Source organism: Hypomesus transpacificus, chromosome 8, assembly GCF_021917145.1.
Source record: "Hypomesus transpacificus isolate Combined female chromosome 8, fHypTra1, whole genome shotgun sequence".
Classification (NCBI taxonomy): domain Eukaryota; kingdom Metazoa; phylum Chordata; class Actinopteri; order Osmeriformes; family Osmeridae; genus Hypomesus; species Hypomesus transpacificus.
This window is the reverse complement of record NC_061067.1, coordinates 2,831,877-2,845,455: the sequence shown is the minus strand read 5'-3', so window position 1 is coordinate 2,845,455 and position 13,579 is coordinate 2,831,877. Positions and strand designations below refer to the sequence as shown.

General features: G+C 44.9%; 1 protein-coding gene across 4 annotated transcripts in view; it reads left to right on the top strand.

The window, feature by feature from the left end:
* Positions 1 to 7,737, top strand: part of col11a1a (collagen, type XI, alpha 1a) — a 71,380-nt gene extending 63,643 nt beyond the window's left edge. For all 4 annotated transcript variants that reach the window (XM_047023344.1, XM_047023343.1, XM_047023346.1 and 1 more), the window contains 13 exons: positions 453 to 506; positions 893 to 1,000; positions 1,382 to 1,435; positions 1,722 to 1,775; positions 2,501 to 2,608; positions 3,572 to 3,625; positions 3,737 to 3,772; positions 4,117 to 4,170; positions 4,405 to 4,651; positions 5,087 to 5,199; positions 5,514 to 5,582; positions 6,265 to 6,498; positions 6,905 to 7,737. In XM_047023344.1, the coding sequence (XP_046879300.1) occupies positions 453 to 506; positions 893 to 1,000; positions 1,382 to 1,435; positions 1,722 to 1,775; positions 2,501 to 2,608; positions 3,572 to 3,625; positions 3,737 to 3,772; positions 4,117 to 4,170; positions 4,405 to 4,651; positions 5,087 to 5,199; positions 5,514 to 5,582; positions 6,265 to 6,498; positions 6,905 to 7,051 (1,332 nt within the window). In that variant the 3' untranslated portion in view covers positions 7,052 to 7,737. The remainder of the gene's footprint in view (positions 1 to 452; positions 507 to 892; positions 1,001 to 1,381; positions 1,436 to 1,721; positions 1,776 to 2,500; positions 2,609 to 3,571; positions 3,626 to 3,736; positions 3,773 to 4,116; positions 4,171 to 4,404; positions 4,652 to 5,086; positions 5,200 to 5,513; positions 5,583 to 6,264; positions 6,499 to 6,904) is intronic.
* Positions 7,738 to 13,579: the final 5,842 nt, after the last annotated feature.

Below are 13,579 nucleotides of genomic sequence, written 5' to 3'. Positions count from 1 at the left end.
AGCAGCCATTGAAATGTTTCACTAGAGGGTTCCACACTCACAGGCTTGTGAGATTGATGTCAAACGGACGCGTTTCACAGCAACACATTGTAACGATTCCCCTGAATTATTTATTGCGCAACTGTCACAACGAATGCACGCACCAGCATACCTACGTACATCCCTTCCCCCTTTCCCTCCCTCCCTCTCTACTTCCCCTTTTCTGTCTCTCTCTCCCTCTCACCCTCTCACCCTCACTCTGTCTCTCTCTCATTGCGCCTCACTTTTACTCTCTTTCTATCTCTCTCTCTCAACCCTCCTCTCTCCCTGCCTCCTCTTTCTCTCTCTCCTTCTCTCTCTCCCTCTCTCCCTCCCGAGTTCTCTTGTCTTCGTCCACCCCCGGCAAAACATCCAACCACACACCCAGTGGGCCACACCTCCGTGCTAACGCGTGTCCTCTCTCTCCTCCCCAGGGACCCGCAGGAACTGCCGGAGCAGAGGGCAGGCAGGGAGAAAAGGGCGCCAAGGTAATACACCCCCCAATCAATTCAGCGGTGGCTCTCAGAGCTGCCTCAGCTGGGCACACAGCAGGAAACATCCCTAGCCCGGTCAGGACGTGTGCACAGTCCTCTCAGGTCCCTACAGTACAACCATCCTGAAGACAACACCACGTGTGTGTGTGTGTGAGTGTATGTAGGTATGTGTGTAAGTGCGTGTGAGTGTATATACTGTATATATATATTCTGGTTTATTTTTTCGGGTGTTGTATCGCCTAGTCCGACAGTTACCCGAGCACGGAACAGGCATGCGAGCCGGGAAAGCCAATCCGGAAGCCGTGCACCCCTAACCAGACATGGGTACTGCGGTAGCATGGGCTGTGTGGTCCTTATCGCTCCTGTTTCCTCCTCCACAGGGTGAGGCGGGAGCTGAGGGCCCACCAGGGAAGACGGGCCCAGTCGGCCCCCAGGGGCCATCAGGGAAGCAGGGGCCCGAAGGGCTGCGAGGGATCCCTGGCCCTGTCGTAAGTCTGAGAGGAACCATTTGTCTTCCGCGCTTATCTTATCACATTACACACACACTTGCGCACACACACGCGACGCACACACACACACTCTCACGCGCACTTACTCACACACACACGCATATATTCACACACTCTCTCACACACACACACTCGTACACACACCTACTCCAAAACCCCTTTAAAGCATGACAACAGCACTCATGGAATAATCAATACTCCCATTTGGCTTGTACTTTTCTACATTTCTGTTGTTTATTCGAACACACTTTTTGCGGTACTTCTGTTATAAATCATCATGCTGTGTGCAGAAAATCAATAGTACGTTATAAGAGTTACAGCGGGCTATAATGCTGCCTGTAATTGGATGGTTTCTCTCAGGGTGAACAAGGACTTCCTGGAGCCCCTGGACAAGATGGCCCACCTGGGCCCATGGTTAGTAACGACTCTCTCTTTTAGTACTCACTATCTCCTTCTGTCTCTCTCTCTCTCTTTCTCTCTCGCCGTCTCTCTTTTTTGTCTCTCACAATCTCTTTTGCGTTCTGTCGATTTCCTCTCTTGTTTTCTCTCCCTCAATATCTTTTTTCTCTCTCTCTTTCTCTCTCGAATCCTTCTTCCTTCTCTCTAAAATCCTTTTCTCCTCACACTCACCGTTTACCTTTCAACCTTTGCTTCTTCTGAGTTAATCGATTTTGCACTTTTGTCCCCCTCTCATTTTTAGGGCCCTCCTGGTCTGCCTGGGCTCAAAGGTGACCCTGGCTCTAAGGGTGAAAAGGTGAGGGCAACTCAATTCCCCCAAAAGCTGGCTGATTTAATTTCTTCCATTTCAAACGGGTTAGAAGTTTTAACCTCTCGTGGAAAACGTTGTGCGACCAAAAACCAGGTTTGGATTGTGGTCAAGGACACCCTCTCTCTCATCATGAACCTGGAAGCAGATTTGATTGGTAGAAAAAACACAACAAACACTACCTGACCTCAAAGGGAACCATGTAGAGGAGCTCAATCAGAGGAACCGGCCGTCTGTTTTTGACTGAATACTGAAAGTCAACACCAGGAATCCATATTATTCTAAAAGCCTCAGGATTTCATGTGGCATTTAAATATGACCCATAAAGTACAGTATTCTGCTGCAGCCACCCGCACATATAGGATGGGGCTTGACAGAGATTTGCTTAAAAGCACACAACATGTCACCTCTCGATGTGGTGTTTTTTTTTTTTACGCTTTCAAAATAAATGGGACTGGTTATGGTCCCCATTTTCCAGTCATCACAGTTGTTGAATGGTGAATTGTACTGAGCGGCAGATGTGTTCTGAGAGGAATTCTTTTGTCAACTTCAAAAGAGACATTTCAATGACAATGCGTGCAAACGATCACCCAGGGCTCGTACACTGGGCTCTGACTTCATTGTTGTTGCGGTTCCACTCTGATAGCAGGGTTTGTTTTCTCAGAAGCTACTATCTTTATGACCGTGTGTGTGTGTGTGTTTGTCTCCTCCAGGGTCACCCCGGTCTTATTGGTTTGATTGGCCCCCCTGGGGAACAGGGAGAGAAGGGAGACCGCGGGCTACCAGGACCCCAGGGATCTCCTGGAGGAAAGGGTGACAGCGTAAGTGATCGATGATCTCATCACCTTGCCATCTTTCAGACCTTCTCCACCCTTCACCAGGAAGTGCACAGTTCCGCGGGTCATGTTGTTGTCCGCGGCACACCTTCACTGTGTACCTGCACAGCAAGGGGGTTCAGTGGTGGGTTCAGTGTCGCGTTCGTTACGAAATGCAAACTCTACATTGAGTATTTTTCTTTTTGGATTCATTTTTGTTACACGTAATACATTACACACTGGGCCTTCGTAGGTCGGATTAGGCTTTCCATTTATTCGGGAAAGTCAGCGCTGGGTATATCTGATAACATGTTATTTTAGAAAAGGCATTCTGTGTGACGCAGATAACACTGTGACTCTCGACGTAGCGTCGAATTTCTATTTCTCTCAGCCAATTCCAAGCCTCGCTTTTGTTCTCCCTGGGAAATAGACAAGTGAAGCACCACTCAAAGGAGTTCATGACCTCATCCTGATGAAGGCTCCACATTAGGAGCTTCATCTAGTTTAAAATAAACAGTGCAGATTGAGTGAATATGCAATTTGGGAGAAGTGTGGCCTTTTGAGTCCCCTCACTCGGGTGGAATAAGGCCATAAAATGGATTAAACATACGATTAAATGTAATTAAATGGTTGATAAAGGCTTCTTTTTTCGTGTATGAATTTGAAAAGCAAAACGCCTGTGGGTCTTTCTGTTGTCATTTCAGAATTTAGAATTCCGGACTACTTGTACAGTTGTAGCAGATTTTCCAGTCTTAATCCATCATTAGTTTATTATCAGCATCACGTTTTATTTACCGATTTGCCGATTCTGCAGCCATGCCACGAGAACACTTGCTGTTCTCTCTAAAGCATCTGTTTATACCGCTGGATTGGATTACGCAAATGTCTCCAGATTTCTCTCCCACTCTCTACATCATCCGCCCTATCTGGAGGTTACGTGTGTGACTGACTGATGTTTCATCCTAACAGGGTATCGGTGGCTCCTCTGGTCCTCTGGGTCCGCCTGGTCCTCCTGGTTTGCCTGTAAGATGTCACCTTCACCATCTGATTGAAACGTTGTTTTTATCCAAATGTCCTGTCAATGCAACAGATCTTTACTGGTGGATGATTGTGCTTCTCTGACGTTTCTTCCAGGGTCCCCAAGGCCCCAAAGGATCCAAGGGTTCAAGCGTAAGTCCGGCTTCCATCCAGTCTTTGCATGAGTTAGGGGCAGAACAGTTCACCGTGTCCATGTTTACATTCATGGCGATAGAACCATCAGAAAAAGGAAAGTGTTCTACAGAGAGTGTTCTAGAGACAGTATTTTTGAATGTTCTTGAGAACATTTTCTAGAGAGAGTGTTCTAGAGAGAGTGTTCTACAGTGTCCCAGAGAGAACGTTTTGGAGAGAGTGTTCTAGAGACAGTATTCTAGAACGTTCTTGAGAAAGTGTTCTAGAGAGAGTGTCCTAGAGAAAGCGTTCTAGATAGAGCGTTCTAGAGACGTCTAACATGTCTTCATCTGTCCTCCCTCCAGGGTCCTTCCGGTCAGAAGGGAGACACTGGTACCATCGGCCCCCCTGGTCCTCCTGTAAGAGCCGCTCTTTCATCGCAGCCTTTAGCTACACCACTGATCAAGCATCATGGACATCCACGAATACACAAGAAATGAGTCATCCTAGTTATCAAAAGACTTCTCCTTCGGTTATCACTGTGCTTCAGAATGCGTCCTTTATGAACCTGCCCGGTGAGAGAGCGATTAAAAAACATCCAAAGAAAGGCGACAGCCCTCTTGATCTCTCTCGTGCGCCCCTTTGCCCCACAGGGCCCCCCCGGTGAGGTGATCCAGCCGCTGCCCATCCTGTCCTCCAAGAAGACGAGGCGCTCCAGCGACATGCAGTCCGACGCAGCGGGCTCCGTGATGGACTATGGCGAGGGCATGGAGGACATCTTTGGCTCCCTCAACAACCTCAAACAAGATATCGAGCGCATGAAGTACCCCATGGGCACCCAGAACAACCCTGCCAGGACCTGCAAGGACCTGCAGCTCTGCCACCCCGAGTTCCCTGACGGTGAGTCGAATGCACACGGAGGAGGAGGGTCTGGGAAAGGACACTGTGTATTCATGTATATAGACAGTACGGAGCTCAATCTGCTGTTGTTGACCGCTGGATTGAATGTGTTTGACTGCGGTGCCTTTTGCTTCTTGTGAAGATGTTGGGGTTAGAGGGTGCATGGGGGGGGTTCAGGTGTGTGTGTGTGTGTGTGTGTGTGTGTGACGGTGTTCGAGAAACAGATTGGAGACTTAATCGAGGAAGGTTTTTAATATTCACGTGATCGTTGGTCGGGGATCCAGGTGTTGCATATAAACGAGGAAGGTTCTATTGTTTCTCAACCGTGTACATGGTTTTTCAAGTGAAGTGGATTGACGGTGACTTTCGATTTTACAATCTAGTTGAACTTTCTAGATTCTAGTGTTTGATTTTAGCAACTCCTTCTCTCTGCAGGCGAGTACTGGATTGATCCTAACCAAGGCTGTTCTGGAGACTCCTTCAAAGTCTACTGTAACTTCACCGCAGGGGGCGAAACCTGCATCTACCCCGATAAGGAATCCAGTGGAGTAAGTGAAATTTCACACCCACGGAACGTAGATTGACGCCATTTACAATCAGTCCTGTTCAGGTTCTTCCGATTCCATTGTCACTGAACCTGTCAAGAGACGCTAGTGTATTCGTTCTTCTTCAAACCTTTCTCTCCACTGCCTATATTCATTCATTGAAGAGCAAAAATATATATATTAGCGGGAGGATGTTCTGTTCCATTCAGTATTTTACATTCTCCCATGCAATATATGCGTAGCTCTCCGCTCTGTCCAAACCAATGGTTTTTATTTTGACCTCTTTTCACAAGTACCTTGTTGGCTTTGTCCCCCAGGTCAGAATATCTTCATGGCTCAAGGAGGTGCCAGGCTCGTGGTTCAGTGACTTTAAGCGTGGTAAAATAGTAAGTGTTCCCACATCTCCTTTCTGTATTCACCCGCTCCACTCAGGCAGCCCGTCGCCTCAGCGCTAGTCTCAAAGGACATTTGCTGCTCTACTCTTTCCCTACTTATGCCATTCACATCAGACAGTGCAGAGCTCTTAAAATCTGTCAGGCCGTAAATAGACTCACAAAGCTGTGTGACCCATGGTGGCTCGCGACAGAGGCCTCCAGCCTCAGGACCAATCGTATTCCTAGTTCATGTCGTGGAAGGATGTAGGGGCGAAATACATGGCAGGAAGCGGAGATGATTAGGATTAAAGATCAGGCCATCTAAATGGCGCCATTATGGCTGACGTCGCATGTATTGAGAACTGTTCGGACAAATCCTTTTTAAACAAAGGACATTTTAGCAGACGCTTTTTCTCCAACATGTTAAAAGGTATGTGTGGGAACGCCCATGTCTTCCTCCAGTATGAGCACCTAGGGTTTTGGGGCCCCTAAACAAAAACAGTGAATGGGGCCCTTTTGCAAAAGAAAATGGGGGGGGCGAACCAATTGCAGGGTCCTAAACAAAAGTTTAATATGTTTATTGAGTCGGTCCGGCCCGGCCCTGAGTACGAATTTGAAGAGCCTTCAGTAATCTGAAGGTAAACTGCGTTTTTCACATACCTGATTCTTCCCTCTCTCCCTCCTTCTCCGGCAGCTGTCGTACGTGGACGCTGAGGGCAACTCAATAAACATGGTTCAGATGACCTTCCTCAAACTACTGACTGCCTCCGCAAGGCAGAACTTCACCTATAACTGCCACCAGTCCGTCGCTTGGCACGACACCACCAGCGACAGTCACAGCAAGGCACTGCGTTTCATGGGCGCCAACGACGAGGAGATGTCCTACGACAACAACCCTTACATCAGGACCCTTACAGACGGCTGTGCGGTAAGAAGCTGCCCCCCAATACGGCCCGACTGAAATGTTCATTATGCGCTGCCTTTCCCTTTGCATTGGGGTTGCTATTCAGGAACTTGCAAAATGCTATGTTTTCCTAAGGGTATAAGCTTACTTGTTTCTCAAACTACAACCTTTATGTTGGAGGCCCATGTTTTATTATGTATTTTTATATATATAATGTAATTTAACCTGTATTTAACCAGATAAGTCAATGGAAAACCAATGCTCATTTGCAATGACGACCTGGCCTAGAGGCATGCTAAATAGTTACAACTATTTGACTACACGATTGGTCAAAGCTTATGTAATATTCCAGAATAACATTGAGCTCTTGCATGACGTTGACAGCAGGTTTGATAGTATCTGATGATATCTTCCTTTTTTCTCCCTACAGACAAGGAAGGGTTATGGAAAGACGGTGATTGAGATCAACACTCCCAAAATCGATCAGGTTCCAATCATCAACGTCATGGTCAATGACTTTGGGGATGCCAACCAGAAGTTTGGATTTGAAGTCGGTCCCGTTTGCTTCCTTGGCTAAAACAGAATAAGAAAAGAAAGAATGGAAGAAAAAAAAAGAAAAGAACTTGGCGGAATCCAAAAAATCAAAGAAAGTCAAGTCAAGACATTTTGGGAACCACCATATCCCCCAGCCCCCACCCTTTTTTATGCCACATGCAAGTTTTGAATAAAAATAAATGGTGTAGCGAACAAGTCTTGCCATGTATGTATGTATTGCCCAGGAAAATACTTGTTGCCCTTGTAGGGCTAGAACCACATGACGTAACCCTGTTATGGAGAGAAGGTGAAGGACATTGGAAGGTGTGGCAGAAAAGGGGGAAGGCGGAGATAACCGGAGGATGGTCTGACAGGTGAGAAAGAGAGACCTCTTTTTTGGGTTCTCCAGGTGCTGTGTAAAAAAAAAATGACTTCAATGGTGCTTGTTCAAAAACACACAAAAACAAGAGGTGCTAAGAGAGAAGGTGTATTTTGATAATAAAAAAAAACTGTAATTATTATTTTGTACAATACTGTTATTTCTGAATCCACTTTCAAAACTTGCATGTGTATCAGAACCTGCTTCCTGCTCCTAAAATTCAATGTTCGTAACAAATATATATATAAGTTAAAGAAATTGATAAATAAAGAAATACATAATTATGATATTTTTTGTCAGTGACATACCGTGTAACTGTTATGAAGCAAATAAAATGAGCATTCAAACGATTCCCCAATTATAATTTATCCCCTGTGTATATATTGACTATCCAACGCTCTAAGGTTATTTGCAGTTTTGCCCTCATTGACCATAAAAAAAACTGGAAGAGTCACACCAGCACAAATACAACATAATCCACTAATGTTGTCATCCTGTGCTTGTAAAGAGCATTCATAGCATTCTCTCTACTTTTATTTAATTCTATTTGTCGTTTCTTTTTGTTTGTTTCCTTTTGATTTGGGGTTTCTTTCTGTCCGTTTTTTTTGTTTTTGTTTTGTTTTTGGTCGTATACCTCGAACTTTCTTGATAACCATTAAGATGCGAGGATGTTATGCCCTGTATATACCTTGGTTAAACAATTAAGTTTATATATTTCGGGTGGGGAATTTTTTTAAGAGAGAAATACTTAAATGTTAGACATCCTCTGTTCAAATCCTTCTGTGAATGCAATGATAAGTCCTGTAGGTGACCCATTTTTGTAACTAAAATGAGAAAATGTTTCAATGTGCTTTTTATGGTTCATTTAAATATTAAAACTGGATTCTAAACAACAGTAAATCGAATGTGTCAGTTGTTTGTTAAAGGTTACGCGAAATTATAATAATTTGTGTCTAAGGCTACAGAATAGGCACAAGGTCATTTCTTATGGTTTACATTTTTGTCGTGAGCAACTATTGTGAGCCGTAGAACGATGCCTAACGTCTGGTCGACCTGAGTTATATATCATGTACATCTGCTCGAAAGACTGTCAGATTTAAAAGAGTATTGACAGCTTTAGTGCTTGTAGTGATTTCTTTCACAGGGAAGGGTGGAAGCAGCATCTAAAACGGCCTGTTATCAGTCGATGAGCAAAACAGTCGGAGTGGAGCCATGACACGACAAGGGCTGTCCCCGAACAAGAAGAGAAAGAAATCAAACACCTCTAATTAGTCGTTGTTACTTCCTTCACCGCTTGAAAACAAATGAAAGCCAGAATTCATGTGGCTTCAAAGAGCTAACTGCCCAGGCAGGCAGACTTACATTTATATTTCTGTCCCACAGAGAGCAGAAGAGATTCACTTGAGTGAATTGATGAGGTTATGGAGGAGTAACAAAGGACCTTTTCCTCACCACACTGACTTTAATTTCATTTCTTTCTTTTTTTTTGCGTCTGGCTCTTTGTCAAAAGAGCCAGGGAGAAACAGCCATTTAAATGGAAAACTCTCAAATCCAAGATTCACTCTCTTCATGACAAGAGAACTGTCTGTTCAGGACCACTGTTTTGATGAAATATCGTGTTTGTCAGAAATGTGTGGACATCGCAAGGTTCTTTGTACTCTCAAAGGACGCTGGACTGTACAAGAGGAAGGGAGGCTGGGGTACACCAATTACTTCCTTCCTTTCTTCCCTCCCCATGTAAAATCCACTGAAGGCTTTTCCGTTGACAAATAGCCACATTGTCCAATCTAGTTCACATCCGTCACCTTGAAATGGAGGAGTAACACGTTTTAATCATTCAGACATGGCCTGGGCTTAAAGAGTTCCAGAACATAAACTGTATGACCAAGGATTGATTACTGTGTTTTCACACTGCCAATGTATGTAATTACCTGGACTGGCTCAGGATACACTCGAACGCGTTATTTTGCAGCATACATGGAAAGTGGCCCTATGATGGAAGAGAACTCATTTTACAAGAGAATGCGTTTACGCCTGTTTGCCAAACCGTATTTCAATTCTCCCGTTTGGGAAAGAGGCACCTCAGGGATCACAGTAAGATTGTACCTTAGGATTTGTGATCTCCAGGGGGAGAGGAAAAGGAGACATCAGTGCCTCGCAATGAAGCCTCTCATGCTGCACGTGCGCAGGTCTGCTGCCTCCGTTCGGACATGTAGACAGGAGCTGTGGCTGTGATCACATGAAAAACCCTGACCCATCAACACGTCTGGTCACTGTTTACTCAGTAGTGCCATTCAACCACGTATCATGTGCTACCGTAAGGCTGCTTTAATGTCATTGTAGTCGATTCGTCAAATTCATAGGAACATTTGGAGATTTGTACAAAAACAGAGGTACTTTTTTTTTATTTATGCTTCGCATCATCCAGATGAGGGCTAGGTCTTCGTGACAGATGCTGCTTCAAATATCCAGATCAATGTGTCATATTTCCCTGCCAGCACTCCTCAACCCCAAACACTACATTACCCATGCAGGGAACCAGCTAGGTCAGCACAAACAGAACTACAGGGGAAATGACTTTAGCTTGGATTCTGGCTCTGTAGCCTAGAGCGCCTTGGTAATAGAGATGGGAAATCTGTTGTCAGGTTCATTATGATGAATGAGAAGAAAATGAAAAAGAATCATTTTTTAGGGGGATGAACATTGATCACGGTTATGGTAGCCTCGCACAGCTTTTCGCCAGCGAACTCAAAATCTTGGACATTTCGCACCAACTAAATCTAACCTTGCAGCGCAACTTTGAATGCCTAAAATATAGTCCTACATATTGATCACAGTGTTTCAGTTTATTTTTTTTGCTTCTCTGAAGTGTCACCATTCTTTACATCAGTGAGGCGTGTGGAAGGTAGACATGTCCAGGTCGATGTTTCTAATCTAATAGCTTGGTTGTGTTGGGGATAAGGGCAGGGTTGTTCAACGACTAGAGGCCTCAAGAGAGCCTTTCATCCCAACTATCCATCCCTTCCAACCCATCACTTTGCAATGTTCTTTCATCTCCCCTTGAACAATGTCCTTTCATAAACTTCTAACTGAGACACACACACACATCATATATCACCATACATTAGTTGCAGGTCACATCATGGCTAGTTGTATAAGCCCTTTTCGAAGATGCAAACTTTGACAGGAAAGGATCTTTCTTTTGACAAAATCTTACTTCTTGGTGCTTCACGTCAGCTTCCCTGCACTGAGCAACAAGACAAGGCAACTGAGTTGATAAGGAAGGAAATAATACTTCATACTGTATGCCACTACTTAGCCTGTTCAGTAGAAACGTTTCACTCCATGTCTTTTACGTCTACGCACTCTGTATGCCTGCAGTTATTACCCACATGAAGAGAGAAAATCAGCCTCAACATTATGGCCACCGACAGGTGAAGGGAGTTACATTAGTTATCTCGTTATCATGGCACCTGTCAGTGGGTGGGATATATTAGACACCAGAGTGAACATTTTGTCTTTAAAGTTGATGTGTTAGAAGCAGGCAAGATGCCAGAGGATTTGTGATGCTTTGGGCGAAGCTCTGCTGGGAATCCTTGGGTCCAGCCCTTAATGTTTATGTTGTTTGACACGTACCACCTCACAAAGCGTTGTTGCAGACCATATTGTACACCCTTCATGGAAACGGTTGCAACAGTGACATCTTTAAGCAGGATAAAGCCCCCTGCCACAAAGCAAAGATGGTTCAGGAGTGGTTTGAGCGTCAACGCGTTGACATGGCCTCCAAATTGCCCTGATCTCAAACCAGTCGCGCATCTATGGGATGGTCTACTGGTCAGAGGTCTAGTGGATTCCATGCCTCGACGAGACAGGGCTTTATTGGCTGCAAAAGGGGGATCCTACACAATATTTGTCAAGTGTTCAGAGTGCGTCGGTTGAATGTTGTTGCAGTTCACCCACACAATGAGAGTGGAGTATATGTTTCACGAAACTCTGATTCTGAGGATGATGAGTAAAGGTAAAAGTACAATTACGAAAAGACCTGCCCTGAAAGCTTAGCAAGTAGCCTAGTTTTGCAAAGCGTTTTAATATGTGGGGAACGTAGTCTCATTAATGCATGCATGCATGCTCTACACACTGCGGTCTTCAGTCTGACATTGTTCCGACTTTTGTCAGCACACCATTGTTCACCCACTTTGGAGAACACAATAACCCTCATCATAATTCCTGCATGAAGGAAGACATTTACATTCTCTGGGGGGAAAATCCAACACCTTAAGAATAGGTCTCGTTCCACGTTTGCCTTTCAAACTCCACGGGTGGACTTCAAGGGTATCTTTCTATATGAAACACAAAAAAGCGGCAAGGCAAGTGATCAGAGAGGCAGGCGAAACGATGCTGAATAAGCCCCGAGGCACAAGCCAAGGTTTCTCCCGTCAGAAACCTGAGAGACTGTCAACACCGGGCTCCACCGGGAGCCCGTAACAAAGCCCCAGACGCATGGCATCAAAGACAGACCCTCATTTCAATAAAGTTCAATCGCCCCTGTTGCTTTTCCCGCTGTGGCCCGCTGACACTGGTACTAGAACAGCATCCGAATGGATCGCGGACGGGACATCAGATGTCTCTGACCTCCTCTCTAATGACTCCTAGCACACCGCTGGAGAGCGAGACCCGGTTTGCTCCTTCACACAGCAGGGGAAGGACAATTGTGGTGATTGTATTTACCAGCCAAGGACAAAGGAAGAACGAGTCAATGAGAAGAGAGGTCATGCTGGCAGCAAGACTAGCTAAACCCAGTTTTGAAAAATACCTTTTTATGCCCAGCTGGGTATGACACATGGAGGTGAATGCTTTATGACTGTGGGTGAATTCTGAGTTGTGAGATGGACATGCAGGAATAAGAACTCGTGTCATCGTCTTTTTTATTCTTGCCTTAAGCGATATGAAATATTAGGCCGTTTGTTCAGAGAAGGACCAACTGTAATTACACACCCATCCTTAGAACTTGATGTCTTTATGTCAATTTCCCTCTGCATTTTTGTCATACGTCTGTAGAAAACAGAAAGCACTTTGGGATAATGCAGACTGGGATAATTGCAGCAGAATGTGGGAGTATAGCGAAGGGACTGTCCAACCCACTGACCAATCTCTAAAGGAAGGCAGGATTGATTTAGTAAATGATTAATTTCCTGGAAAAAAATCTATGTTTGTACAGTTGGGCAATTACTAGTGTCTGAGTTTCTCCCTCTGACTGATAACATGTTTGTGAGTATATCTCTCCTAATATTTCTCTCTTGTTGTCTCTCTCAATTCTCTCTCTCCTCCCCCCCACCTCTCTCTCTCTCTCTCTCTCTCTCTCTCTCTCTCTCTCTTTCTCTCTACCTGTCTCTATCTCTGACCATCCTTCTAGCGTCCTGTGTCTTTGTAGATTTAAACTTGTGTGTGTAAGTGTGTGTGTGTGAGTGTGAGGACGTTTGTGTATGTGTGAGTGTGTGTGTGTGTGTGGGTGTGAGAGTGAGTCTGTGAGTCTGTGAACAATTGAGTAAATGAGAGAGAAGGATAACCTTGAACATTTTCTTTTAATAATAATAATATATTTGATTTGTGAAGCGCCTTCCTTGTACTCAGACGGCTAGTTTTTTTTTAACATAAATCGCTTCCAGAAATCTTTGAACACACATCACTGAGACTAATGCCATATTGCAGGGTATGATCCCAGCCCAGGTCACTTACTGAATGTCACCCCCTCTCTATGTCACCCCCTCTCTATGTCACCCCCTCTCTATGTCACCCCCTCTCTATGTCACCCCCTCTCTATCTCCCTCCTCTGCCTTCCCTGTCTCTCTACATACTGCCACCATCACACACAAAACAGAAAGTTCTTGCATGCTGATGTCCGTAACGTGGTGAATTTTCCCACATTCCCACTAATGTAAAGTTCCTAAGTGAGTCCCAAAGGGTTTGGAAGTACCATTACACGCATGAAAGGGTCGCTTGGAATCACCTCCCATCCATCTCCCAGAATCAGAATCAGAAGGGTTTTAATCGCCATCAAAGTTTGCACAGACAGGGAATTTACTTTGGCAGGAAGGTGCATATATTAAACATATAACCCTAACCACAGAGCTGATGTGGACTAGCCTCACCACTAGTTAGGGATGACGTCGCTTCACAGTCTGGTTATGTCGC